Here is a 27,253-nt window from a genome sequence, read left to right as displayed (position 1 = left end):
ACTCGGCCCTGAAAAAGATGGAAGTTTTTCAAAATGGATGGACTTTGAAATCATGATGCTCAGTGAGAAAAAGACACCCGAGGCCACATAGTGTGTGATTCCATTTATGTGAAATGTTCAGAACAGGCAAATCCAGAGACAATAAATGGATTGGTGGTGGGGGAGTGACTGCTAATAGGTTTCTCTTTGGGATGAGGCAAACATCCTAGAATTAGTCTGGTGATGGTTGCACAACTCTGTAAATTTATACACAAATGTTCCCAAACCACAGAATTGTACACTTTCAACATGTGGACTTTATGGTATGCAATTTGCATTCAATAAAGCTGTTACACACACACACACACACACACACACACACACACACGGCCCTGGCCAAATAGTTCAGTTGGTTAGAGCACTGTCCCCATAAGCAAAGGTTGCAGGTTCAGCCCCTCGTCAGGGTACATACAAGAATCAACCAATAAACACATAAATAAGGGAACAACAAATCAATGTTTCAAAAAAACATCAAATAAAAAAATTTTTAAATCGCCCTCTGCTCTGAGTCTGTCTTCCCATTCTAGCCGAGATGACCATCCAGAACCACCCACAGGGGAGGGGTTTTTAGAGGTCACAGGAGCGATCTTGACCTAGATCCAGCAGGCGAGATGCTGCCACGTGTCCTGCGTCCCTGGTCACCTCGCTGGTAATTCACGCAGCTAGCATCCACTGCGCGCTCACTGTGCGCCAGGCCACCTTGCGTGAACAGCAACTTTGTTCCCACGACAGCCACGTGGGATGGAGATTATCATTTTGCATAGATGGGTGCACCTTTTGCACAAAACCGGGCTTCTGGTGCTTTGTTACGCAAGAAGGGAAGCTGGGACTGGACCTCACGCCCACCCCTTAAGTTCCCAGGCTCCACGCGCCGGAGAGATTGAGGTCGCGCCCTCTCTGGATCTGGTTCGGTCACAGTTCCTTTCGTATAGCCCCAAGTCCCTCCCGGGCGCGGCCTCTTTAAGAGGGGGCGTGATCTCGCTGGAGAAGACCGGAAGCGCGTCAGTACCGGGAGGGAGTTGCCCGCTCCGACCGGAAGCAGAAGTAGCTTCTCAGGCGCCTGCTTCTCAAGGGGGCGCTCCTAGGTGAGGCTTGGTGGCTTCAGAGGGGAAACTGAGAGGTGGATCGCCCCCCCGCCCACCAACCTGGAACGATGAAGGGGCGAGGCGAGTCAGAAGGGGCGGGACAGGGCGGGTGTGTAGGAGTTCGCGAAGGGAGAGAGGTGGACTCCTCCTTAACGCTCCTTCGTTCTCTAGCCTCCAGGAATGATGGGCTCGAAGGCCAAGAAGCGCGTGGTGCTGCCCACTCGACCGGCGCCCCCCACGATGGAGCAGATCCTCGAGGATGTACGTGGAGCGCCCGCCGAGGACCCGGTCTTCACCGCCCTGGCCGCAGAAGGTAGGGGGAGCCCAGCACCAGCAGGGGAGAGGCCGCTCCAAGACGCCAGCAGCGAAGTGTGTGGGGTGGGGGAATGGGGGGAAGCACGCCCCAGCCGCAGCCCGCAGAAGCCGTGGATTTCGAGCAGAGGTTGTGGCACGATTTTACCTTCCCTGAGCCCCCTCTTCTCGCAATAAAGTGGGGCGCGTGTTCAGAGGAGCATCTAGCACTGGGGTCTGCAGCCAGATTCTCCCCACCGCCTGTTCTTGTAAGCCCAGGAAGTTTTCCGTTCTTAGGATGAGGGGAGACTATTTTGTGGCAAGTGGAAATGTTATGAAATTAAGGTTAGTGTTGGTAAATTGTTGATGCACAGCCATGCCTGGTTGTGGATGTGTGGACCTGACTGATTTCAGGACGTAATGGCAGAGCTGAGTAGTCGGGACAGACTGACTGGCTGGCTCTGCAAAGCCAAAACTGTGTATTGTCTGGCCTTTTGTGGGAAAAGTTGGTCAGTCCCTCGTGGAGATAGTAGCTGGTCAGTGACTGAGGGCTTTGGCCCGCAGTCGTTGGGTGAATTTTGTGTTCCTGGCTGTGAGGTTTGCTTACTCGTTAAACCTTCATTAAGAACCTGTTTATGTGCCAGGCTCTGTTCGAAGCACTGGGGTGAAAAGGTGAACCAAGGAGATGACAGCTCTGCCTTCGGGCCATAGGGACCAGAAATAGTAAACTGGAGTCTTGTGGGTAATGTGGGAAATATTCTTTAAAATTAAGTAATAGTAAACAAATTCAGTTATTTGCTTCATGTAACCATGTTTCAAGTGCTCGAGAGGCACTTGTGGCTGCTGCTATATTGAACAGCTCAGATGGAGGACTCTTCCATCACCGGAAATGCTCTGTTGGATGGGCAGCCTTAGGAGCGCAAATTGTATTTAGCCCCATCCTGGGTAATCTGAGGCTTCTGGAACCCTAGCTGAAGAGTCATGTGCAGGTCTGCCAGCATATGGAGGGTGGGGAAGCTGAGGCACAGGCAGAACTAGGGCTGCTCAAAGGAGAGGTGCTTTCCCTGCTGGCCCATGTTCTGATCTGGGACCACACTTAGTCTCCATGTGTGCTGTCTGGCTTGTCTCCCACTTTGTTAATAAAACAGGTGGGGGAAAAAAGTGATTGATAAGTACCAGAAAAAAGTGATTGATAAGTACCTGGCTTGTCTCCCACTTTGTTACTAAAACAGGTGGGGGAAAAAAGTGATTGATAAGTACCCCAGTACCAGGGCCTGTTCCAGGCCTTTGTCCTGCAGGGGTATGACAGCAGACAGTTGCCGAGCAGGGCAGGCCATTTTGTTCCCATTCATACAGGACCAGGTAGAGCAAAGAGGACCTGGACATGTCTCTGGGTGACCTCAAGGCTGTGCTTTTTCTGTCCTGCTCCCCTCCACACACTTCCTTTGGCTGGGCACACTGTTGTTAGGAAGTGGGGTCACCTAGAGACATGTTTCCACACCCTTCTGCTTTGTGGCCTCCTGACTACCAGTGTTGGATTTTGCAAAGTTACAGGGCCGTAGAATAGTTTTTCGGGGAGCAGGAAGTTGCATCCTAGGCTTTGAGAACAGGCACAAGTGCCAGCCTGTTCAGTGGTTCCATTGTGGGGTCAGTGCCTTTTACAGAAGTTGTGTCCAACCCCCAGCAGGGCCTCTTCTGTGACCTACCCTCTCTGGTCACATGCTTTGCTAGGGAGATAAATTGAGCCTTCACTCTGCCCCTTTCCTGACCAGCAGGCTGTGTTCTGTCCCCAGATACTTCAGACCCCTCCTGGAGGGCTGAGAACCCTGAGGCCCAGCGGGAGCAGCTCTACCAGCAGAGCCAGGCCTTTGTAGCCACCAATCATCGGCTGAGGCAGGCGAGTGAGGAGCTAAGACAGAGGTGTGATGACCTTCGGCAGGCCAGCCAGGAACTGGAACAGGACGTCATCCAGGTGAAGCAAGTGGCACTGCCAGGGGCCTTGGCCACCTCCTCAGGTTGACCTGGCCCTCGGACTCATCTGAGCACACAGCTCCCAGACAGTGCACCCCACAGCCTTCTGGAACTTTTGGTCCTGGCCTGGCACACCTCAGACATGGGCCCCCGGGTCCCGGAAGCAGATTCTGGGCTCTCTGTTTCATGGACAAGCCCCACCCTAGGACCCAGAGACCCCAGGGTACAGAGCCTGCCCTGTGTGTGGTTGCAGCAGGAACAGTGTGGAATGAGGGGGTGCACCTGCCTCACCCAGACATAGGCCCTTACCAAGGGTCAGGGTAGGCTTTGCAAATGCCGTTCACCCTCAGGTTTTTCTTCTGGGCCTGATTGCTGGGAGCCTGGACTTGGTATGGGGCATCAGAACCCATCCTGCCCTCTCTTCCTTCGGGGACCCTGCTCCACTCATCACCCATTAGACTGAGCTTGTCTCTGTGTGAACCTCTGTGGGGCCCTCAGAGGTTCCAGAAAAGGATGGGGGTTCTGTCCCTTCCTTTGCCCATAGTGGTCTTGGCCATGTAGGAGCAATTGCCCAGCAGGGCCCCGATCTGAGAGGGGGCCTCCAGTGGCCCCAAGCACTCAGATGGAAGGTGCGGGCTCTCCCCCAGGGCAACACTTGTCCATCTGGTTCATGGTTGGGATGCAGGACTGACCTATAGACTGTGGGATCCATCAGACAGGGGTGCTGGCCTGGGCTCCCAAGATAGAAGCTGTTCAGTTACTTGCCTGAAGCTCTCACCTGGCCACCTCCATCCTGGCAGGCCAGGCCTGTCATGGGTGTCCCCACTAAGTCCCTCAGATGAAATCTCCCGCCATCAGCCATCTGGCAGTGTCTCTGTGAGCTGCTCCTTTCCAGGGTTCCCCTGGAGCTTAGGGAAGCACCTAGACCCAACAGGGCAAGTCCTTGACATGGGTGACCCAGCATCCCGGGCGTTTTTCTTTTCTTTGAAAAAAGGATGCCTGCTTAAGGCTGAGAACTGAAAATGCTGGTTTGGCTCCAGTTAGGGCAGTAGACACAGAGGTTACATTGTCCAGGGCCCCTTAGCCCATCTGCTAATATCTTGAAGGTGCCCCGCTGCCCTGGACTGAGAGGTCACCCCTCCCTACATATCCCTGGCCTTCAGGTGGGGCTACTTGAATCTGATTCTGGGGGCTCTGAGCATGCCTCCTCCTCCCTGGTATCAGGAGGAAACACTTCAGCTACCTTCCCCTGCACATCCACAAAGTACTCCAGTTCCACCCTGTCCTCCCCCATGTGGAAGCGGGGCCATGTAGAACAAGATTCAACAGCTCCATTTATTAAAGGTGCACATGAGATGCCTGGTTCTGTGCCTTCCCTCCACCAGACAATGGCTTTAGGTTGAATGGGGTGGGAGAGGGGAACAGGGCTATATTTATTTACACATGTCCGTAACACTTCAGGGACCCAGGGAATAGACTCGAGGGGCACAGAGATAGATGGACCAAAACAACCAGGCTCAGGGTGGGTTGTTATGGCCACTGGCCAGGTGACAGACTGAGGGCAGAGGGGGTGAGGTAATGCTGTACTTGCAGGAGCGTTGCCTCAATCCAGTACTTGGCTGCTGGTGGTTTCCCAAGGTCATGGGTTGAGGGTGCTCTGGAGGCAAACAGGGTCCCCCTCAGCATGGCCAGGTGGCCGAGCAGCCCTGAGGGGATCAAGGCTTCATGGGAAATGTCCTTTGGGTCCTAAGACTTTAGTCCTCCAGCTCCATCCTAGAATTAGTTGTCCAGTGACCACCACTCTTCTCAGGGCCCAGGGCCCCCACCGCCCCACCCCATGTGGTTGTGAGGTGTGGCTGTGCCCTCGTCATGGGAACAGAGAAGGCAAATGTGGCTGCAGGACATGGATGGGGCATGAGCTCCCTGTGTGCTGGCCTAGGTGGGAGCCGCCCCCGTCTGAGGATAAGGGGCAGGTGGAGGGGGCAGCCAGGGAGGGTCTGGGCATCTCACCCAGTTGCAGCAGCCACTCTGGCTCTAGAGGTAGCTCTGGGAGTTCTCCTCATGGCCCACATGGGGAAACTGAGACATAGAGCGTTGAGAGCACCACCCAGGGTCTCACAGTGCATGGGTGCTCCCACCTATAGGCCCCACCATGGATCAGCAAGCTTGGTGTGCATTTGCATGTCTTCTCCTCCCACCAGGCCATTTTGGGGGGCAGCTGGCCCATGGCCAGTATAAGAGCATACATCTGACAGCCCCTGCACTTCAAGAGTTGAGATCACCTACTCCTGCCCCTTCAGGCTAAGGATAGGGAAAAGGACTGGTGATTTCTGAGATGCATCTGAGACAACCCCTGCCCCAATGTATCCCGAGGGGTCAGCTGTGGGTGTGTCCAACATGCTGCCAAGCCCTCATTGCCATGATCCACTGTGTGCCAGCTCATCCTGGGAAGTTTGGTTACAGGAGGAGTACTTGGTACATCCAGCCATTCCTGCATCCTGCCTGTGGCCTTCAGGGGTAGAGTCCTGGCGTCTGTTCTGCAGGACAGAAGTTCCAGGGCTTGTAATATAGCATGACAGAGATGTATCAGCAGCAGCAGCAGCAGCAGCAGCATGGTCCTTGGGGGGCTGGGATCAAATGTGGCCCGTGGAGCTGAGGATAGTCCAGCAGAAGCACTTCTGCTCCGGGGTCAGCTCCTTCCATGGACAGGGGACAGGAAGGGACAGTGGTGCTTGTGGGCAGGGACAGAGGCTCCTTCTGCACTTCCATCCAACTGTCAACCATGCTTCCCCACCTCCCAGAGAAGGTGCCTAAAGTCTAGTTGTTAGCGTGTTGCCCGTCTCCCCAAGTGCCATCTGCTCCCTGGCCCCTCCTGGGCAGCTCTCTGCACTGAGGCTGGGACAGCAGATCTGCGAGCCTAGAGCAGCTCCTTCCCAGAGCCAGACTTCCCCAGAAAAGAGGTCATTTGCTCTATCTGCGGAAAGCCGAGCAGGAACCTCAGCAGTCTCCCCTGCATGCACGCACGCTGTCGGGGGCCTGGGTAAGCCCACCAGGCTCCCCGTGCCCCTCCATCTGAGCCTTCTCTGACACCAACATTCTAGCACTGCGGAAGCCCTGGCCTCCACACATCTAGCTGGCCTAGCCACAGTCCTAGGGCTGTAGCCCTGCCCCTCTTCCAAGGCCATGTTGCCAACTCCACCGCAGTCTCTGCAGTCATGCCCTCCCATGGATCCGGGCTTTTGTGCGTCACCAGGGTAAACCGGATTTGACTATGACTCTCATTCTCCTGCCCACTGCACCTCACCCACCACAGCTGGTCCTGACTCCACCTACCTCCCTGAACTCTTCCTCCTCTACTTGAAACAAGCACCCAATCCAGCCAGGAGTGGGGATGTGGGGTGGCCCTGCATCACCCAGCCCAGTCTTCTTTTGCCCTGTTCTTGCTCCTCTCCAGCCTGTTCCAACAGCATCTTGTCTATCAGCCCCTGGCTTAGCACCTAACAGCGGGGAGGGTGGGTGGAGGGGAGGCCTGCCTCACTGTTGGGCTCAGCCACACCCCTCCCTCAGCTGGGAGTAAGAAGGCAAACAAACCAGTAGTTATCATTAACAAATTACTCGGCTGCGCCCATAATTATGGGCTTTGTTCTCCACTGGATGCCTTGGGCCCAGCTGGCAGATGCTAGACCGCACTACCCTCTGCAGCCCTATCCCCCACCTCAGGGGAATACTGTAACCTCCCTTGGCTCCCTAGAGATGAGGGTCCTGCTGAGGCTTAGGCCCAATGGGGCTGTGCGTAGGTGGTTTCTGCACATGGGTCAGGCCAGGACTTGAAGTCCAGCCAGCAGCCCATTCCTTCTCAAGTCCCCACAGCACAGAAGCAAGGGTGAGATATGAGGCCCCCTCGGGCTAGAGTGGGCTCCGACAGTTGGGCTCGGGTGAGCAGGCGGTTCCTGGGACTACTCTCAGGGCAACCAGATGGCCAGCGAGAGAGGATGTTCCAGAAGACTGGTCCAGGCAACTATTCTAGGAGGTCAGTGGGCGCAGGGGCTTTTTCCACCGCTGAGTCAGTGGTTGCCACCACCATGGGGCTGGGTACATAGTTGAAAGGGGGTACTCGAGCTGAGCGGCTGGGGGAGCCATGCCGGCTGGCAGCAAAGCCCCCCACAGCCACTCCCAGGCCCTCATGGATGAAGGGGGCCAAGGTGGGCCCCTTGGCAGGGCCAGGCCTATCCACATCACTGCTGAGGAAGGGTGCAGGTCTGCCAGCTGGGGCCTGGGGGGGCCCCCTGCTCTCCAGGCTCGGGGATGTGCTGGAGTTGGTCTTGGTGGTAGAGAAGTCCTCGGTCTGGACCACGGCATCACTGGTCTTGCGCTGCGGGGGGCCACCAGGGCACTCCTCAGGTGAGGTGCCTATGAGTGGAAGGGCAGTGGCAGGCAGTGTGCTCCGTAGGATATGTGGCACGTCCTCATCCCGAATTCGTCGCCATGTGGTGCCTGGTGAGGCCACCCTCGGCAGAGGTCGGGCCTCCCCACTGCTGCTTTGGTGGGCATCATCGGCTTTGGGACCAGGGGCAGCACCCTCAGGCCTTCGGGCCATGCTGATATGGGGCAGAGAGGCATAGCGCTTGACTGCCTGTGGTTGGGTGGCCTGCTTGCGGATGGGCAGACGGGATGGGCTCTCAGAGCTAGTGCGCCTTGGTGGCCGCTCCCCAGGGCCTGGCTGAGCTGTGAGGGGCCGTTGGACTGGTGCTGGGGGTGCCCGCAGTTCCTTGCAGCGTGAAGAGCAGAGGAAGACAGTAGGCAGCGTGGGCCTGCTGCGGCGGGGGGAGCTGCCCTGGGAGGCAGAGGAGGTGGCTTCAGCAGTGGACAATTCTAAATGGCGCCGGTGCAGCAGGCCTGGCGATTCCTTGATGAAGGTCAGCTGCCTTCGGAAACCCGAGCAGTTGGAGGACTCGCTGCCACTGGATCGGGCTGAAGCCATGCGCACCAGGCCCAGGCGGCCCCCCCGGGCACCTGGGCACCCCTTGGATGCTACCTGACCCCTGGGGCCTGGCTCTGGGGTTGCCCTGGCCAGGGGTGGTGGTCCCCGTCTGGTGGGTTTCTGCATGAAGGGGATTCGCACGGGCGACTTCTGCGTTTTGTGTTGCTTGGCCAGCAGGGTCCGCATGGGTGTCTTGGGCACCCGGGAGGTCCCAGGGCTGGGCAGGGGCCCTGAAGCATGGGAAGCTGGGAGTGACTTCTTAGGCAAGGGTTGGGAGGCAGGGGAGGTCTGGGAGGAGCTGGATGAAGGAGTCTTAGTGAGGCGGGCTGGTGGAGTGGCACTCCTCTGGGGGGTGCTCAGGGCAGCAAGCTCTGAGATCTTGCCAGGCCTGTGCAGGCTCCTAGACCGCTGCTGCCCGGGGCCCAGGGCTTTGGTGGGAGCTGCTGGCTGTGTGGGGCTCAGGGGTCCTATCTTCCTTGGTGTGGTGCGGGAGCCAGGGGTGCCTTTGGGCTGGGCCCGGCTGGCCGGGCTGGGCACATAGATCACTGTCCTTCCTCGGAGCATGGCTGGTACCCCAGACACTGTCTTCTGAGCACCACGCAGTTTCTCAGGGCCGCAGGGCAAGCAGGGGCTGCTGCTGCGCTGGGCCAGGGTCATTTCCCGTTTCTCTGGCCGAGTGGTACTGCTTACCTGTCCCTCTGCCCGTGGTCGCCGCCCTTTCCTGTGTGGGGAGGGCTGCAGGGTGGAGCCTACAGACAGCCCTGACATAAAGGACAGGAGAGAGTCAGACTCAGATGAGGCCTCTTGGGTGTCTGCCACTGCTGCCTGGTGCAGCCAGGTGACAATGGAGTTGGCACCCTCCTGGATGGCACGCCACTCGACGCTGTCCAGGTCTGAGGCGTGGTCTGACCCTGCTGCCTCCTCACTGTGCTCCTGGGTCCCCTCTGCTGGCCGTTCATCCAGCTGGGCATCTCGGGGCTTGCAACACCGTGGATCTGATGCCTGCGGCCAGCGCCTAGGCATGGCCGAGCCAACACAGCGCCGCAGTAGCTCCACCTTGGCCCGAGGGCTGGGATGGCCATCTTTCCTGCCTCCAGGGCCTGGGTCCTTGGTGACCACTGGCTCACGGGCTTGGAGCCTGCCTGCTTCGGGCTCGGGTTCACTGAGGGAGCTGGTGGAGGAGCTTAGGGAGTAGCATGGCGGTGTCTCATCGGCGATGAGGCTGGGCTGGGCTCTGGCAGGCATTGTGGCCTTGGGCATAGCCTGTGCCTTCTTCCTGCCAGCCAGGCGCTCCTTCTTCCCTGCCTGAGGAATAGCGGGTGCCCACAGGGAGGGTGCCACCGCTGCTGTTGTGGATGGCTCCTCATCCGAGCCATTGCTGTAGAAGCAGTACACAGTTTCCTCGGTGGGTGTGGTGAGGCACAGGGACTGCATTGCGCCCTCCTCATGGGTTCGACCCACCTGGGGGCTGTCCCTGTCCACACAAGCTCTCAGGGGCTTTCGGAGGGGCAGCTCCAGCCCTGCTCGCCTCCTTCCTGTCCCCCGAGCTGGTTCCGTGCTGCGGCCCACACCCCTAACCCTGTGCCGATGCGCAGCAGCCTGCCTTGCAGGAGCCTCTCGGCCTGCTGGCTTCTGCCTATCCCCACGCCCACTGGGCAGTTTCCTGGGAGGTACTTGCAGTGTCTCGTCATTGAGTGAGGCCACATTGAAGTGGACTGGTGTGCCCTCAGCCAAGTCACTGTATGAGTTGTCCTCCCGGGCTGGGGCGGGCACCAGCATGTAGACGGGCACAGGCAGTGCACAGCGGCCAGGCACCAGTGCTGAGGCCACCTTGCAGAGTCGGGTAGGCATGGCTGTGCCCAGGCAATCCCGCAGCATCTCCAGCTCCTGACTGGTGGCAGGTGGCCCCTCAAGGCGACCACTGGCCTCATCTCGCCGACGGTGTCCAGCAAAGTGCTGGCTAGGGCCACTGCCACCACCAAGATCAGGGCAGGCCGGGGGCAGCAGCCGCAGCTCAACATCCTTCTGAACATAGTGCTCATGCAGGGCCAGTGCACTGAGGCTGGAGGCACAGGAAAAGTTTTCATCCGGCTTCTCTACAGTGAAGCGCACACTGCCAGCATCCAGCTCAGAGGGCAGCCAGCAACGCTCCCGGCAGTCAGCGATGTCCAGGAAACGTTTCACATAGCTTTCCCACTGCAGGCTGAACTGGGTGGTCTCACGCTCACCTGGAGGCGGGGGGGCCAATGGTGGTGTCTTGCTGCGGCTTGGTGGCATGGTCTGCCCAGGGCTATCAGGCAGCTCACTGGGGCTGACAGTGCCACTGCCTAGCCCGCTGCAGGGGTCACTGGGAATTGAGCTGGCAATGGATGGGCTCTCAAAGCTTCCCAGCGAGCTCACTGAGCTGCAGCGGCTCAGCACCAGTGGTGTCTCCTGCACGCAGTTCTCTGAGGAGCTAGATGGTGTGGCATCTTCTACCCCCAGGGTCCGGCCCGGAGGTGGCGCAGGGATAGCCATGGGCAGGGAGGTATCCCCTGGCCCATGCCAGGCTTGGTCCAACTCTGCCTCGCTGGGGCTAGCCTCCTCCAGTCCCTCCAGGGATGAGTCACTGTCATTCAGGTCCCCTGCCTCGCTGGGGCCTGGGCGGCCAACCGAGGACAGTGAGGACAGGGAGCTACAACGTGATAGGCAGAGTGGTGCTGCCTCTACCACCAGCTTCTCAGCCACTTTGCTCACGCCCTCTGCAGGCAGCCAGGCCTGCTTCCTGTTCCCAGAGACCAGGAGCCCCACACCAGCCTTGGTTGTGTCCTCAAGCAGTGGCACATGCTGGTAGGTGGGTGACAGTTTGATGGTGCGCACACATGCATCAGTGGCTGTAGCCTCCCGGGCTGCTGGCTTAGCCTGACCATCCAGTAGGTTGAGGTCAAGCTGGCTGGGCCGCACCTGGCCACATGGCGGCCCCTCTCGGTGCTCAGCCAGCGAGGCCAATGGGCAAGGCCGCGTGTGGTCACGGGGACAGTGCCCATCACTGGTGCTGCCGCTGTTAAGGCTATCATTGGAGAGGCTGGCGTGGGCTGCCTTCAGCCGCAGCAGTGGATGAGCTCGGCTGCTGGCCTCCCGCTGCCCGCCCTCAGGCCCCCAGCAAGGAGAGTAGGACTGGGCTCGGCCCTCCCTCGGCACCTCCTGCCCAGGGTCCCCAGAGCTGAGGCTGAAGCTGTCATCAGATGATGTGTGCAGGGCTGAGATATCCTCCACCAGCCGGTCAATCCGTGCCACTGCCAGTGCCAGCTTGGCCTTGGCCCTAGCTGCCAAAGATGCCTCCCCACCGGCCTCCTTCTCTACCTCTGGGCCACTACGGTGGGCAGGTGGGGCACGGGCCAGTGCCTGGCCTTGAAGGAAGGAGCTACCCAGAAAGAGGGACAGCACAGTGGGGCTGGCAGGCTCGGCAGTGGCAGCCACAGCGGCCAGGGAGGGCACGTCGTCATCATCGAAGCACCCGGAGTCCGAGGCATAGTCCTGGGCCAGCCCATCCAGGTGCCGCAGGGGTGGCAGTGGCTTCTTGGAGGCAGCCTCGGCCTCAGCCTCAGGCAGGTCCTGCTTCTCCAGGTGGTCAAGCGCCTGGGCCAGGTGCCGTGCGTCCAGCTCAGCCTCTAAGGCCCGCTGCTTGCGTACGTACAGGCTGGGCACACAGGTGCTAGGGGAGACAGCAGTGGCCGCTGCCTGGTACTTGGCAGGCCGGTGGGCCAGCAGGTTGCGCAGGGCGGCAGCGCTGCCCATGGCAATCATTTTGTGCTTGGAGTGCACAAGGTTTCGCAGCATGGCCACGGCTCCCAGGTCCCACAATAGTTCCTGGTCACGTGGACTGCGGGCAGACAGGTTCCAGAGCGTGCCACAGGCATTGCTCACGATGGTCAGGCTGTGTGACGTCAGGTGCTGCAACAGAGTCTGCAGGCAGTTGTGGTCCCGCAACACCTGCCTGCATCACGGAGGGGCGTGTCAGACAGGGCCACACCTCGTCTCACCAGGAGCAGGGTGGCCAGATTTAGCAAATAAAAATATAAGGCACCCAGCTAAGTTCAAATTTCAGAGAAAGGAATAAATCTAAATAGTATAAATAGTATAAAGAGTATAAAGAGTATACTAAATAGTATAAGTCTATTCCAAGTATCGAATGGGATATACTTGTGCTAATTATTCTTTTACTTAAAAAATATGTTTATTAAATAATATACTAATAAATTAATAATACTTATCCCTTTTTTAAGATTTTATTTAATTTTAGGGAAGGGAGACAGAAAGAGAGAAAGAGAGAAACATCAATGTGCAGTTGCTGGGGACTGAGGCCTGCAACCCAGGCATGTGCCCTGAATGGGAATCGAACCTGTGACACTTTGGTTTGCAGCCCACGCTCAATCCACTGAGCTATGCCAGCCAGGGCAATACTTATCTTTTAAAATAAAATTCAGTATATCTCATTTTAACACAATATCTCATGTGATGTTTGGGACAGACATACTATAGATAAATTTTATTTGGTTTTAAAAAGATTAAGTATCATGCCCTGGCTGGTGTGGCTTAGTGGACTGAGTGCCAGCCTGCAAACCAAAGGTCACCGTTTCAATTCCCAGTCAGGGCACATGCCTGGGTTTCGAGCCAGGTACCCAGTAGGGTGCATGTGAGAGGCAACCATGTATTGATGTTTCTCTCCCTCTCTCCCTCCCTTCCCATCTCTAAAAATAAATAAAATCTTTAAAATAAAAATAAAAATATTAAGTATCATTTGTAAACTATTAGTATTATTTAATAAGTGTTTTATTTATTTTAATAAATGAAATCTTTAGCAAAATATATCTCATGCACTATTTGAGAATACTTGTACTAAAAAAAATTAGTCCCTGAGGACAAATCAGGAATGACCACTTGCAGGAGGACAAACCAGGGCTGCCTCAGTGACAGTTCTCTGCAGAATGGGATCTGCTACTCCCAGGCCCAGACCAGATCTGGGGGTCCACCTTCCTCCAGCACCCTCCATGGCACCCTCTACCCACTGTGACTGGGGGGGGCAGGCCCACCTATAGTCCTCGCGGGTGGCGATGAGGCTGGACACATTGCGCAGGATGCCCCCGCCGCTCTCGATGATGGCCAGCGAGTTGCTCTGGCACTTATAAGTCAGCGTGCTCACCAGGAAGCCCAGGGCACCATCCACCTGGCAGATGGCTGCTTTATTCTCTGTGCTGTGCGCTGACAGGTTCCACAGGGCGCTGAGCACACTTTTCAGGGTGGACTCCTAGACACAGGGTGGGATGCGGGAAGGTCAGTGGAGGGGACTCCAGGTACTGGCCCCACCCATTTGGCCCTCTCCATCAAGGTGCAGACAAAAGGCTGGAAGAAAAGGCACCCAAAAACATTTTCAAGTAAAAGTGAAAAAATAAACCTGGCTCTCACAGGATCTCTGAATTGCAGGGTTGGAAGCCCCAGGCCTGTCTGAGGAGTGCCTGCTAAGCTAAGCAGTGACTGTTCGGTTTGATTTCCTCACGATGGAGAACCTATCACCTGTTGCCAGTGTCTCCCTGCCCTGCACCCGGCATTAAGCAGCCGTGCCAGTGCCCTCTCCCCTGGGTCTCAGGTGCATTTCCGCCCCCCCCCCACCACACCCACCCAGTGCCCACCTTGGAGGCTCGCAGGACACACTGCATCAGGGCGGTCATGCTGCCAACCTCCCTCAGGACCTTCTTGCTGTTGATGTCAGCCCGCCACGACAGGTTGCGCAAGATGCTAGATACCACCTGGGGTGGGACAGGGCAGGCAAGATGGACCCAGGGCCCCTCACCCTCAACCTCACACATAGTGGGTCTACAGAGAGACTGGGGAGGACACCCATCACACCCACGGGGGAGAGGACTCTGTTGGCAGGGGCCCTGGGCAGTGGGACACCCTGCAAGGCTCTCCCCATGCCCCACCCAACTCCATCCAGGTACCTGCTGGAGATCCTCACTCTCCGAAGCCAGCTGGGCCACGATGGCCTCCATGCTGCCCCGCCGGGCACACAGTGTGGCCTGTGGGGTGCCATAGGATATTCACGCCATGGTCAGTGGGGCAGTCTTGAGGGACACCATGCCCCACCTTCAGGATCTCCCCCTGAGCCCCAGCACCCCATCCTCACCACCATGGCAAAGGGACAGCAGTCATCCTGTTGCTTAGATGAGGAGACTGAGGCTCAGACAGGCACAGACACCCAGCCTCCCCCGGCCCAGAGGCCCCACTCTCTACAGCAGAGCAACCAAGCAGATGGCAGCCTGGCCGACCACATCCAGTCATAGCATGTCCTCTAGCAGCCCTCTCTGGGCCTCAGTCTACCTTATAGTTGGGGACTTATAAGTTGGGGGCTTATAAGTTGGGGACAAGTGTTTCCACCTCTCAGGCCTGTTTGGAGCCTCAGAAGAGGGTGGGGAGGGCACGGACGTCACCTGCCCACCCCAGGCACCTTATTGGCAACATCCCCGAAGGTGAGGTTGGTGAGGGTCATGCCAGCGTATCTGCGCAGGGCAAGGTTCAGCGGGTCCCGGGTCATCTTGTACATCTCATAGTCCACCTGTAGTAGCTCTGCCACAGCCTGCAGCCCACCTGTGGGAACATGGGAGGGGGCACAGCAAGGCTATATACAGCAGGGGGCACCCCAAACAAACCCCCTGCCTTCTTCCCAGCCTCTGTCCATGCCATTCCCCTGCTTAGGTGCCCTCCATCCTATCCTAAGATCTGCTCTGCTCAAGTCCACCTTCGAAACCCAACTCCAAGGACACCTCATCTAGACAGCCTACTGCCAGGCTGGCATGATTCCCTGGCTACGCTGTGACCTCCACACCTACCTCCTTTCAGTCCTCCACCTCCACTCACACTTCTTCCAGCTACCGGGCCTTTGCATGGAATGCTTTTCCCTGCTATTTGCTCAGGTTCCTGCCTCCCTTCTATTCCCAGGTCAAGAAGGCCTTCGACACCCCAAGTGTGAACCACCTAAAGACCATTAGACCTCAAGCTTCTGAAGGCAGGGCTGGTCCCAGGGGCAGGGCCTAGACAGCAGGTGTTCAGAGGCTACTGATTATGCCACACACGCAGTTCTTTACTCACTACAAAAACTAGGCTTTCACTTTTTTACAAAGAGTAAGCGAACGTGGGGGAAAATGGTCAGGGTAAGTAGAAGAGAAAGAACTCACAACTCAAATGGAAAGCACCCTGCCCCCTTCACTGAGCAAGGACAACAAAGACAATTTGTGCATGCAGGGGCTGGAGCGGCCAGACACTTCTGTGGTTTCCAGATCTGGGGCTTTATTTGGGCTTGTTGCTGCCTTCCTCATTTTTCTGCATCTTCTTACAGAAATCCAACCAGGGGATAAGTTCCCCAGCCGGGAAAGGAATGACTTAAAAAGTGTACACTTTCCTAAGTGTCTGCTGCCTTGCTAGGGTTGCAAATGCCCATTTTCGCACAGCCAGACAACAGAAAATCTGACGAAACCTTTGAGTGTTTGACCATCTGCTGGGTGAGAAGGAGTGATCTCATTTTGTATTAATTGAAGTAACATTAAGCACGTTGATGGCTTTTTCCCCCCCATATTTCGATTACGTTAAGAGATGTAGTAATGCTTTCAAATCTAAACCTGACAACCTCACCCCCTCCCTAACCACCTGGTAGCTTCTGTGTATTAGATTGGACCTCTCACCTCTGCCCTTGGCTTTCTGGCCACTTACTTTCCTGTCCTCTGAGCCCCAGGACCATTAAAGATAAAAGGCTGCTCCAGACTGAATGAGGCCTAGAAGCCTCAGGCCAAAAGGGGGTATGGAGGAGGCAAGGGGCGCACTCACCCAGTTCATTCATGGCACGGCGGTATTCCTCATCGAATGACAGCTTCATCACCGCACAGGTTGCCTGGCAGATCTGAGGCTCAATGGGGACCGGGGCTGTGGGCCAAAAAACCAGGGCAGAGCCCTCCCAGTCCATGAAATGATCCCTATTGGGTCCCATGCCTCCCCGTCTACTCCAACCTTCAAAGACACCAGGGCTCTGCAAACCGCAGCATGCGCACTTGGCGCCTGAGGGGTCACTCCCAGAGCAGTGGCCTCCTTTTCCAACCCTTCCTAAAATGAGTAATAAGGGGCCTGCCTCGCACAGAGCTGAGATGGGAGGTGAGGTCATGCTGAGTGCGCAGAAACTTTTGGCAGTGCTTTTGTCATAGATTAACTTTGTGATCAGCTGCCAAAACTAGGCATCTCAAAGTCTGCACCCACGTTTCTGGTTACCCACAATCAATCCATGCATTCAGTGACTGTTTCTTGAGCTACCCTGCAACTAGGGCATGGGTTGCAGGTCACTGTCCTTTTTGCTATTCTGTCATGGCAACATTGCCATAAGGCCTCAGCCAGCACGGGGCACAGACGAGGTGCACAGAAAAGATTATAACAGTATCTTTAGCAGTGACAACGACTAATGATATTGCTCTGTCACCTGAGAAGCCCAGACTCTGTGCCCATTGTGCAAGTACGGCCAGAGAGGCTACCCACTCACCATGGCCCGCCCTGTCTCCCTCAGACTCTCCATCCTGGGCCTGCAGCCAGTCCCAGCAGGTCTCACAGTAGGCGCGGATCTGCTCCAGCACGTGCAGGACGCGCATCTCCTTGCGCGCCAGTCCCTGGTCTGGCTGGGAGAAGATGATGTTGTGTAGCGCTGCATTGGCATGCATGCGTGCGTCCTTGGCTCCAGGTGCTCCAGACGTCCCGTTTCGACCCCCAGCCCCAGCCTCTGTGCCATGAAGGATCTGCAGCAGCAGTGGCAGGCAGCCTGAGCGGCGCATGGCCACACAGCTCTCAGGAGAGCTGGACATGGCGAGCAGTGTGCGAGCTGTGTCCTCCTGGTCCCTCGTCGCCAGCATTGACAGCAGCCAGAAGACCACTTCCACCTGTGGGGGTGGGCAGGGATGGAGTCAGGGTGGGGAGCTTCACCTGGTGTGCCTGGCCCCAGCCAGCCTGCTGCCCTCCCCAGCCAGGGGCAGCCCCCATACCTGGGGTGACTCACCCTAAACACAGTAGGAGTCTTGTGACCCCAGCCTAGAAGAACCACTTCCTTGGCCCCTTGCCCTCACCTTGCATCCCCCAGGGGCACCACACACACACACACGGGGAGATGGGTGGGGAGCCTCAGTCACTGTGGAGATGCCCCCAGCCCATGAGGGCCAAATGCCCACTCTACCGGCATCACTGGGTTCTGCTAGGGATAGCCCTACATCTAAGTGCCCTCCTAAACACACAGGACAGTTATCTCTGCTCACATTGCCAGGCTCCAGACCACATGCTGGCCCCACCAGCTTCAATGTACCCCAATCCAGCTGGCTACCCACTCCCCATCCTGCCTTTCAGTGCCCCTCCCACTGGACTGCCCCTCACCTTGCTGTTGCCTGGCTGAGGGGCACCATCCTCCGGGTGCATGGGACCCTTAGTCTCAGCGTCCTCGTCCACTGGCACTGATTTTACTGCGAGCAGGGCCTGTGGAAAGAACACCAGCGCTAGGGGTTACAAGAGCACCCCACAAAGCACCCAGGTTGGTGATGCTGGCCACAGTCCTATGGTGATGTAGTAGAGGCTCCACCTATTCCTGCACTCTGGGTGGGGCCCTCAGGGTCCCCGCCTTGCCTGGGGTCATCACCTCCCCCAAGGGCGCTGACTCTGCCCCTCCAGTACCTGGGGCTCCGTCTGCTGCACCCGGTCCTGTGCAGAAAGTAGCTCCTTGTCGATCTGCTCCAGGCGTGAAGCGCGGATCTACGTGGGAGAAAGGCACAAGGCTCACTATGGCTGACCCATCCCTGCTTTGACCCTGTCCACTCTCTGATATGGCCCACCCCCCCACCTCTGACTTCGCCCACTCTTCTAACCCCACCCCTACTTATTTTATATTGCAGGACCCACTGTTCAAACCCACCCTTGGCTCTGACTACACCTATTCCTTGATATGACCCACCCACTCTAAACTGTACCCTGACGTTTGACTCCACTCACACCCTGGCCGGACCCATGGTCCATAGCACCCCCTCTCCCTAGGTTCTGGCTCCACCTACCCAAGATTTGGTACTATTAGCTGTCTAGACCCTGCTCTATTTTTCTAGCCTTGCCCCCTATTTGGGCCCCACTCTAGACGCACCTCCTTCCTCATTTGGTTCCATCCCAACTTAGACCCATCCTTCCGGACCCACTCACTCCCTGATATGGCTCTGCCCACTGGCCAAATCACCCACCGTTTGCCCCGGCCTCAGTGTTCTTTGCCTCTGAGCCTAGCCCTGCCCTTAGGGTCCTCTGGCTCTGCCTCTGGAGCCAGGCCGCGCCCACAGCACTCCCTGCCCACTGATTATACCAGAGGCACATAACTTGGTCCCAGACTCTTTCCACAACTATCTCTGCACTCCAATTTGCACACTATATGTTGCCCGCCTGCCTCGGCCGCGCCCGTTGCCGCACCTGCGCCCGCTGCACCATCTCGTCAGAGGTACCAAATCGTTCCTCCATTAGTGAACGGATGTGCTGGGATTCGAACTCAAGCTGCTGCCGGATCAGGTCCATCTGCATGGAGAACTGCTGGGAGGGGCAGGCAGGCCTCGGTGAGGCGCTGCGGGAGGCAGGGGCCCAAGGGTCTGCTCACCACGCCCCTGGCTGGGGGCGGAGCCGACCCACGGCACCTCCCCTTGCCGCCCGCGCCCTCCCCGCGCGCTCCCCGCGCGCTCACAGTTTCCATATGCGGAAGCTCATCCAGGCGCTTGGACAGGCCTTGCAGCTGCGAGTAGTACCAGAGCTTCTCTTTTTCTTCCTTCTCAATCTCATTCAACAGGAAACACCTGGGGGAGGGCAGGCAGGTGGGCCCGGCCCGCAAAGGAGCCATTAATATGGGTGGTGTATTTTCATTTTTGCAATCGCTTGTTGGGTGCTTAGTGTATGCCAAGTTTAACAGGCAGCATCGCAAAGTCTTGCCCCTGATGCTCCCCAGCACTAGGGTAGGGTGGGTGGGGCACAGAAAGTTATTTAAAAAGAGAAAGTAGTTCCTTGTTAAACTGTGGCCCTTGGAGAACCACCCTGAAGGGGGCTGTTCTGACTCTAACACCTATCCCACACTCCCTAATCTCCCTCCAGCCTACACAGGGAGGCTTTCAGGCTCAGATTGCTCTAGTTGCAACCGTTTCCCTCTTAACACCCTGTGGGGAGACACTGCTACTCACATTTTACAGAGCACACGTTAGAGGCTGCGTGGGGCTAGAGGACTTGCTTGAGTCACACAGCAGCAGCGCATGGACCTCCAGGTCTCTCTGACCCCACACAACCCAGCCAAACTGAGCAGAGCGCCTGGACCCCGCATCCCTCTGCTGGCCCCCCGCCCAGGTTTCTTGGGCTGCAGCCATCTCTCCACAAAGGCTGCCTTAAGTCCCTCTGGCTCCAGGCCTGATTCTGAGCCCTGGCACTGGACACAGCCCTGTTTCTGGTGACGACGACTGGGTGTTGGGGACCTCTGGGGAGGGCTCTGGGAGCCCTCCCCTTTGGCAGGAATGCCCCCTTCTCTTTGTCCTCCAGCTGAGGTCAGCTGTGCCAGGAAAGGGGGTGGAAGGGCCACAGAAGGCGGTGGCCCGAGAGGTGGGTGGGACTGGGGAGCATGCAGGTGGGCCAATCAAGGAGCAGAGACTGCTGGGGTGGTATCTGGCTGGGGGCAGGGCTACATGAGAGCTGCCAGCAATCAGTTTCCCGTGGTCTCACCGTTCCCTGTCCAGTTCCTCCAGCAGCCGAATGGTGGCCCGGCTCAACTCCCCAAAGCTGTCCTTGGAGGTCCCAGAGCCATGTACCGGGCTTCCCTCAGGGGTGCGGGCAGCAGGCTCAGGGCCCAGAGCAGGGGGCTGGAACTTTAGGTTGTACAGGCTGGTGATATCCATCTGCAGGGCTGGATGAGTACAGAAGGAAGAGGCAAGGTCAGTACCCCTGCCTGCCTCTCCTCCTCCCAGATCCCTCTGGGGATGGATGGAGTCACCCTGGTGCACAGACAGGGGCCTCAGGCTGGCCCCTCACCTTTCAGCTGCTCCAGCACCTCAGTCTGCCCTGAGGACACCAGCACTCGGGCCTCCTGCTCCAGCTTGCATTGTAAGTGCTTCAGGACCTCCTGGAGATGGGAGCAAGAGAGAGTGCTGGTTGGCATGGCCACTGCCCTGGGTTGCCCCAGATCTGCTACTCTGTGAGATGCCCTTGGCCCTGCCTACCCATCTCAGGGGTCCAGTGCCCTGGTGTTTGTCCCTGTGACCCAGGCCCATGTCCTCTGCCCAGCCCCTTCACCCCACCTTCATGCCAGATGTCTCCGTCTCCAGCTTAGACAGGTGGCTTGAGTTGTCTCGAAGCTCCTGTCGCAGGTGATTGTTCTCGGCCTTCAAGGCCTCCACCTGCCGTACCAGCTGCTCATAGGATGCCACAGAGCTTGTCATCTTCTGCTCCTGCAGTGACTGCAGCCACAGGTCACATGAGACTCTGAGGAGAAGGCAGCCCTGGACCTAAGCCCTAGTCTTCCCACCCAACCTGGAGCTGGGTCCCAGGCTGGAGAGGCTGGTGTGGACTGCTGTGGGCAGGATGATGCTGGCCCAGGGAATCCCAGAGACAGGTTGCACGGCAGATGGAGTGACAGACACAAGCAGGAACAATGAAAGAGAGAGACAGAGCCATCCCATGGGCATTAAGACACACAGACAACCCAAACACCCAACTGACCGACAGACACAGATAGACTTCCATCCTCACACCTGTGCTCCCAGACACATGTGCCTATAGATGGCCGGACAGCCAGAGAGACTGACAGCTGAGGCCCTGATAGTCTAGCCCAGCAGATGGACTGGCTAACCCAGTGCCATCAGGCTCACAGACACGGTCCCAGCCAGACACAGATGGACAGCCAAGACACATCCCTGCAGCAATGTAACTGCCCACAGGCTGGGTGGACAGACCACCAGCTGGCCCAATTGCTGGACAAAAAGAATGTCATGAATGTTCTAAGAAGCCAATGGACAGACTGACAGTAGAGCCCCAACCCAAGTCCACCACAGTCACCCTGGGGACTGAGAACCTGGATACTCTGCAGCCCTCACAGCCTCTCCATCAGTGGCTGTATCTGGGTAGCTACCTGTGTAGCCCAGGGGCCCTGCAGTCAGCCGTCTCCCAGCCTCTGTGGCCCTCAGTGGCTCAGGCCCCATTGCCTGGGCTCCACCACTGCCGCCTGCTTCTTTGTGTGTTTGGCTGTCCTTTCTTGCTCAGGCCCAGCCTCCTCCCTCCGTCTAGCCGGCCAGTGCCTCTTCCCTCAGCTTGGCACTCCTGCCAGAGCCTTCCTGCCCACCCACCTTCCCTCTTTGTTCCCTTAACATCAGCACTCCCCCTCCCTCCGCCTTTGTCTGAGGCTCACCAATGGCAGCCCTTCCCCTTTGCCACCTCCTCCTGGGAGACATCTCCCTGCCCACCTTAACCCCCTCCCCAAATCAGCCAACCCTCCCCTGCCTCCCTCCCCTACTTGGCCACACTTTTTCTTCCCTTGCTTATTCATTTTCCTCTCTCTCTTCCTACCCCAGAAGGTCCCTGCTCACCCTGAAGTCACCAAGGACACAGCTGGGTCTGGAGTAGGGGTGGGGGGCTCGGCCCCAGTGGTAGGATGAATCAGGCCATCCAAACTAGCTCAGAGAAACTATTGAATGCCTGGCTCTGTCATGTGGCTTTCTTGTCACAGTCCCGGGTCTTAGGGGCCGCCATTAAAGGGAGAAGCTCAGGCCAGGGGCACAGACATTGGGCATGCTCAGAAGTCCAGGCAATGCTGGCAGCACACAAGCCCCGCCCCCTCTGCAGACCTCAGTTTGCCCATCAGAGGAGTCAGGGGAACTTGGTCTGCCATTCCCATAGCGTGGCTGATGCAAGGGTCAGGAGGAACAGTGGTCATCGAGCAAACTCAAGTCACAGGGCAGAGGAGACAACACCACAAGTCACAGGTCAGAAGGGGAGACAGTATAAGATGGGGAAGCCAGCTGCTTGGGGACCATGGCCTTTGCCTACCACCCTAATATTGATCCTTCCCAAGGCTCAGTCAGGAGTCCCAGCTGAGGATCAGGCCTGGGGTTGTGGTAAGGTCCCTGTGGTCTGGCCAGAGACCTATGTCCTGGCTGAGGCCACAACGCTGTGCCCAGTGCAGGAGAAGCACTAGGTGAAGCCCAAACCCCTGTATATTCCTCCCATTCCCCAAACCCAGACTACCTTCTCAAGCAACCCCGGACTCAAGCCACCCTTGCAGGGCCAGCCTGGGATACCTTCATTCCCTCCGACACTCTACATTCTCATTAGATGTAGCTTGGCAGCAGGGCCCCCACAGGGTTCCCCCACATTCTGGCCTGGCTCCCTATTCCACTCTCTCACCAGCCCCTCAAGCCCTGCCCAGCTGGACCCTAGCCCCCCACATCCCTCCCATCAGAGCAGCCTCACTGGCCTCCCACAGTCTGCTCCTCATGCACAGACAAAAGGAAGCTTTGGAAGTAACTGGTCAGATTCCATTCCTCCCCTGCTCCAAAAGCTGCCATAGCTCCCTAGTGTCCTTGACATTAGACCTGTCTCCTCCACATACACTCCATGTTCTTCCCCCAGGCCCTTGCACACTGAGTTCTCCTGCCTGGAGGACCTTTCCTGACTTGCTATCTCTCACACAGTAGCTTCCTCAAGGAAGCCCTCCAGCCTGCCCCTGACCCCCAGGCTGCATCAGGGGCCTCCTGGGGCCTCCCCAAGATATCTTCATCACCAAAGGGAAAGCACCAATAGCTGGAGGTTCCTTTAATTAAGGAGTGAATGGCCAAATTTCAGCGGAAGGTAGCACAGATGTGGACCAAAGGGGCCTTGTCTCTCCTTCAATCCAAACCCCCACTTTACTGAAAAGAAAACACTCCCAGGGAGGGGCAGCACCCTCCCCCAAAGCACACAGCTGGCCTGCCCTCAGACTCTGGGATGTCCAGGTGTTGTGTTGCCTGAGACTGACTGCAGCGACGCAGGCACCCACCTCCCTGGGACTTAGTTTACCCTCTGGCTCCACCCTGGAGAAACGGAGGCTCCAGAGTGTGCTCAGCAGAGAGAAGGGGGGAGATGGAGACAACCCTGCAGAGGCGGAGGCCGCGCCCCCTGCCTTTCACCCAGGAAAGCACGCCGCTTACTTTATCTCACTCAGGCTGGGCTGGGCTGGGCTGGGCTGGGCTGGGCAACGCACCAGGCTGCGGGCCTGGGTCCTCCTCCTTTGGTGCAGCTCCCAGACCCCTCTTGAGATCCTAGCGCTCCTGGGCCAGGGCGGCCACAGGGCGCGGGCTCCGGGGTTCAGGGGTCTTGGAGATGCGGAGAATGGGCTCCGAGGCGGACAAAGGCTGGTATGGGCCTGGCAGGAGGCACCGCCACTCAGGGCGCTGGGCGAGACCACCGCGAGTGGGGGAGGATGCTGGATGCAGGATGCAGAGGCTGCAGCCAATGGTGGCGCGGGAAGACGGGCAGGTGCCATGGCAACAGCCAATGGGGGCCCGGGGCGGGGACCGCCATGGGCCGCAGGGTGTCTGGTCATCTCGCGGGTTCAGGGGCTGCAGGTGCGGGGATGGGGGTGGGGAGGTGAAGTCCCCAGGGCAAAGGGGCTCCCCAAGGACTAGGACCCAGGGTCCCCCACCTCATTGCGGGATGAAACGCCTCAGAACCTCTCGCGGCTGGATTCACAGAATTTTAAGAGTAAAACATCCAGTCTTGTGTATTACATCAGCATCTTGTGCGGGGAGCTCCTGGGGCAGGAGCTGTGACAGGAGCTGGGGCAGGGCCTGTCAGCCTCCTCCCCTCGGATCGACCTGACCTTGTGAGGATGGGCCAGGGTGGGACAGGGTTCAGGATCCAGACTGGACACCGCAGGGTCTTGGCTGGTGGGGGGAGTGGGAGGATGGGGGATGGGTTGGTAAACTGGGGAGTGCCTGGGACCCTGCTCCTTGTCTCCTTGGCAGAGCATGAGCTCCTCCGTGGGCATCTGCCTTGACTTCCTGTCTCTTCCCCCCACCATGTCCCTCCATCTTTCTCCATCTGTCTCATCTCTGTCTCCCTGTGTCTCTGTCCCCCATGGAATCCCTAACTCACCCTTATAGAAGGGAAGCCAGAGGAGGGAGGGGCCTTGGGTCCCAGAAGGACATGTCCCCAGCTGTCTCAGATCCTCAATGGACCCATGGAGGCCACTTGAGGATTTAACACCCAAGGCCAGAACCTAAAGCTCCAGCCCAGTCATCCCTGCCACTTGACACATGCACACCCCAAAAGACAGGGACACAGAGACATGGGTTTGGGGCCTCTCTCTGTCTTTTCCCCGTGTCTGGGGCCAGGGAAAGTTGTTCACTACATGACCCTGTGTTTCTTCATATGTGAAATGGGGAGGCAGCTGCAGTGTTCACAATGGTAGGTGCCAGAGACCACAGGAGGGACAGCCAAGAGCACGGGACCACGCTGTTTCCTGCTCGGTCTACTGCAAGAGGCCCTGTGTGGCCATCCTGGGCCAGCAATGCTGGGGGCCCCAGAGGACTCAGGCCTGACTGCCCCAGAGCTCCAGAACTGGACACAGCTGTCCCCAGCCTGCGGGATTGGGGAAGGAGTGCAGTGAGCAGAGGGGCTCTTTCTGGAGACTGGGAAGGCTGAACTGAGCAGGCAGCACCAGTGCTGGGCCTCTTCAGGAAGAACAAGAATTGGCCCTGGGGTCAAGGAGGGAAAAGGCATTCCAGGCCAAGGAAACAGCATGTGCAATGCCTGGAGCTGTGAGAGATTAGAGCTCATTCAGGGCATATGGGCTTCTGGTGGAGCCAAGGAGTGCAGCATGTAGTAGGGCCAGACCGGGGGAGTTCTGAGGGGTTTAGAGCTGAAATGGGGGAGTGGAGGGAACACAGTCCAGGGCTCTGGTTTCAGCTCCACCTTGCTATCCCTGTGTAACCTTGGGTATGTCTCTCTCTCTGGCCTAAGTTTCCCATTTTATTCACTGGAAGGTGGGCTGGAGAATCCCTGCCCTTATATCCCACTGAACTAAGTCACCTCCCCCACTTAGTCTTAAGATGACACTGCTCCCCAGACCCCTCTCAGCCAGAACCTTAATGATGGTAGGGGCTTGTAGGGTCTAAAGGCCAGTCCTGCCCTCATATAAATGGGGAAACTGAAGCTCAAGGCAGGGAACACGTTGCTTGAGTTCATGCAAGAGTCCCACCAGGCCTGGGGCCTCCCTCCCTCACCCATCTGGGTATGATGGGGGCCTGGAAGGCTGAGAGGATGTGGGGGCTGAGACCGCAAAGCAGGATGGCCTTGTCCACAAGCCTCTTGAACGTTATGTCCCTGACATTCTCCCAAATCCTTGACCCTATAAATCTTTGAGCCACAGTACACTCAGGCATCACTGGAAATTCTAGAACCACTAGAGTTTCAGGAACGCCCCCCCCAAGACCCCAAGCTCCATTTTGAGGGGCTGAAAGGCCCCCACACACACACTGCACAGTGGCTAGGCCTAGCAAAAGTGGCCCTTTCCCAGCCCCCCACTCACTGCTCCTAGGTTCTGGAGAAAATTGAATTATGGTGCTTGCTTCTTCACATTCCTTGAGGCACTCTTCCCTTCATCTCAGCACACTGCAGCATTACTCATGGAGTGTTTTTGGGCCTTCTGAGGCTGACCTCAGGAGTCTCTATCCCCTTAATCTCCGTCCTTCTCCACTGAGCTTCTCCACTGTGCAGAACCAGGGGTTGGGGGCAGAACCAGGGACATCCTCCATTATGAACTGGGTGGAAGGTTGGAGGGAAGCAGGGAAGAAGGAAAGCACCACACGTCCTCATCATTTGACAACCACAAGCCTGGGGCTGGGTGACCTGGCCTTGACAGGTGAGGAAAGACTGCCCTTGGCTGTAGGGGAGGGGCCGGTGAGTCCAAGCCGTGCCCCCAAAGCCCGACCCTGAGTGGGTCGCCTGACCAGGGTCCTGGGCCTCACTTTCATGGGTAAGGAGGGGTCGGGAGTGCGGTCCTGTCAGCACCAGGGACAGCTCCCCACAATGTTCAGGTAGTGTCTGAGCGTGCTGCCTCCGCCTGACAATCAGGCTCCTGGCCCCGTTCGGGAGTGACCTTGGGCTCCCCCCAGCCCCTTTTAAGAATTTCCTCTTAACTAGGGGATGTTATAGCTCCAGGATTCAGAACGACTACGGACACCTGCAAAGAGCTTGGGCAGGTGAGATGGCTATTATTAGGAAGAACCTTAGCGTCGGCGAATGTCAGGGTCGGCCCTACGCTCGGCGCCCAGAAGGGGCAACTAAGGCCCGGATAGGCACAGGGCGTGGCCCAGGCCCCCACACAAAGCCTGTTCCGGGAGGATCCTCGGCCCAGAGCTCTCCTGCCGTAGCCACCACCGCCCCAGCCGTCTCGGAGTCCGCGCAATGGGTCGGGTCTGGAGGTCTCCCTCCCAGGCCAAGTCCGGGGCCCAGCGAGGCTACGCTTGAGCAGACAGGGGGAGGGGATCTCTGCAGTACAGAGGAGGGACTCCCAGACCTGCCAACAGCCTAAGGCCGTTTCCCAGGCAACGATCTCCACGGCGACTGAGCGAGACCCCAGACTCATCAAGTCTGTGTACTCAAGCCTTTGCGTCCCCTGTCGCCGGGACCACTGTCCCCGCGGTCCGCACCCTCTAACTGCACCCAAGGCCGTATCCCCCCGCCCCGCGCCCTACCTGGTCCCTGAAGAAGGCCGAGTGCAGCGAGCTCAGGAGCCCTAGGAGCCCCATGGAGCCGCGGCTACCTTGGACCAACCCTCGCCCCGCCCTTGGCTGGGGGA

The 27,253-nt window shown here is 57.8% G+C and overlaps 2 protein-coding genes across 6 annotated transcripts; one reads left to right on the top strand and one right to left on the bottom strand.

The window, feature by feature from the left end:
* The first annotated feature begins 1,022 nt into the window (after positions 1–1,022).
* Positions 1,023–4,744, top strand: C8H19orf25 (chromosome 8 C19orf25 homolog). 3 transcript variants are annotated; one of them, XM_028520148.2, is made up of 3 exons: positions 1,023–1,124; positions 1,296–1,437; positions 3,209–4,744. In XM_028520148.2, exons 2-3 carry the CDS (start codon positions 1,305–1,307, stop codon positions 3,433–3,435), a joined length of 360 nt encoding a protein of 119 aa, XP_028375949.1. In that variant the 5' UTR covers positions 1,023–1,124; positions 1,296–1,304; the 3' UTR covers positions 3,436–4,744. The 3 variants fall into 3 exon arrangements, with proteins under 3 accessions (XP_028375949.1, XP_028375950.1, XP_035888021.1); XM_028520149.2 differs by having other exon boundaries at positions 1,064–1,205; XM_036032128.1 differs by lacking the exon at positions 1,023–1,124 and adding an exon at positions 1,144–1,159.
* Positions 4,708–27,253, bottom strand: APC2 (APC regulator of WNT signaling pathway 2). 3 transcript variants are annotated; one of them, XM_036032127.1, is made up of 15 exons: positions 27,150–27,253; positions 20,718–20,876; positions 20,452–20,542; positions 20,146–20,326; positions 19,130–19,238; positions 18,865–18,981; positions 18,094–18,171; positions 17,800–17,898; positions 16,925–17,315; positions 16,225–16,320; positions 14,852–14,991; positions 14,346–14,423; positions 14,037–14,153; positions 13,440–13,654; positions 4,708–12,343 (listed from the first exon to the last, which is right to left on the bottom strand). In XM_036032127.1, the coding sequence occupies exons 1-15, from the start codon at positions 27,201–27,203 to the stop codon at positions 7,405–7,407; spliced, it is 6,864 nt and encodes a 2,287-aa protein (XP_035888020.1). In that variant the 5' UTR covers positions 27,204–27,253; the 3' UTR covers positions 4,708–7,404. The 3 variants fall into 3 exon arrangements, with proteins under 3 accessions (XP_035888020.1, XP_028375948.2, XP_028375947.1); XM_028520147.2 differs by having other exon boundaries at positions 18,865–18,978; XM_028520146.2 differs by lacking the exon at positions 27,150–27,253 and adding an exon at positions 23,601–26,549.

This window comes from Phyllostomus discolor, chromosome 8 (assembly GCF_004126475.2).
Source record: "Phyllostomus discolor isolate MPI-MPIP mPhyDis1 chromosome 8, mPhyDis1.pri.v3, whole genome shotgun sequence".
NCBI classification, from domain to species: Eukaryota; Metazoa; Chordata; class Mammalia; order Chiroptera; family Phyllostomidae; genus Phyllostomus; species Phyllostomus discolor.
This window is presented reverse-complemented; position numbering and strand designations above follow the sequence as displayed.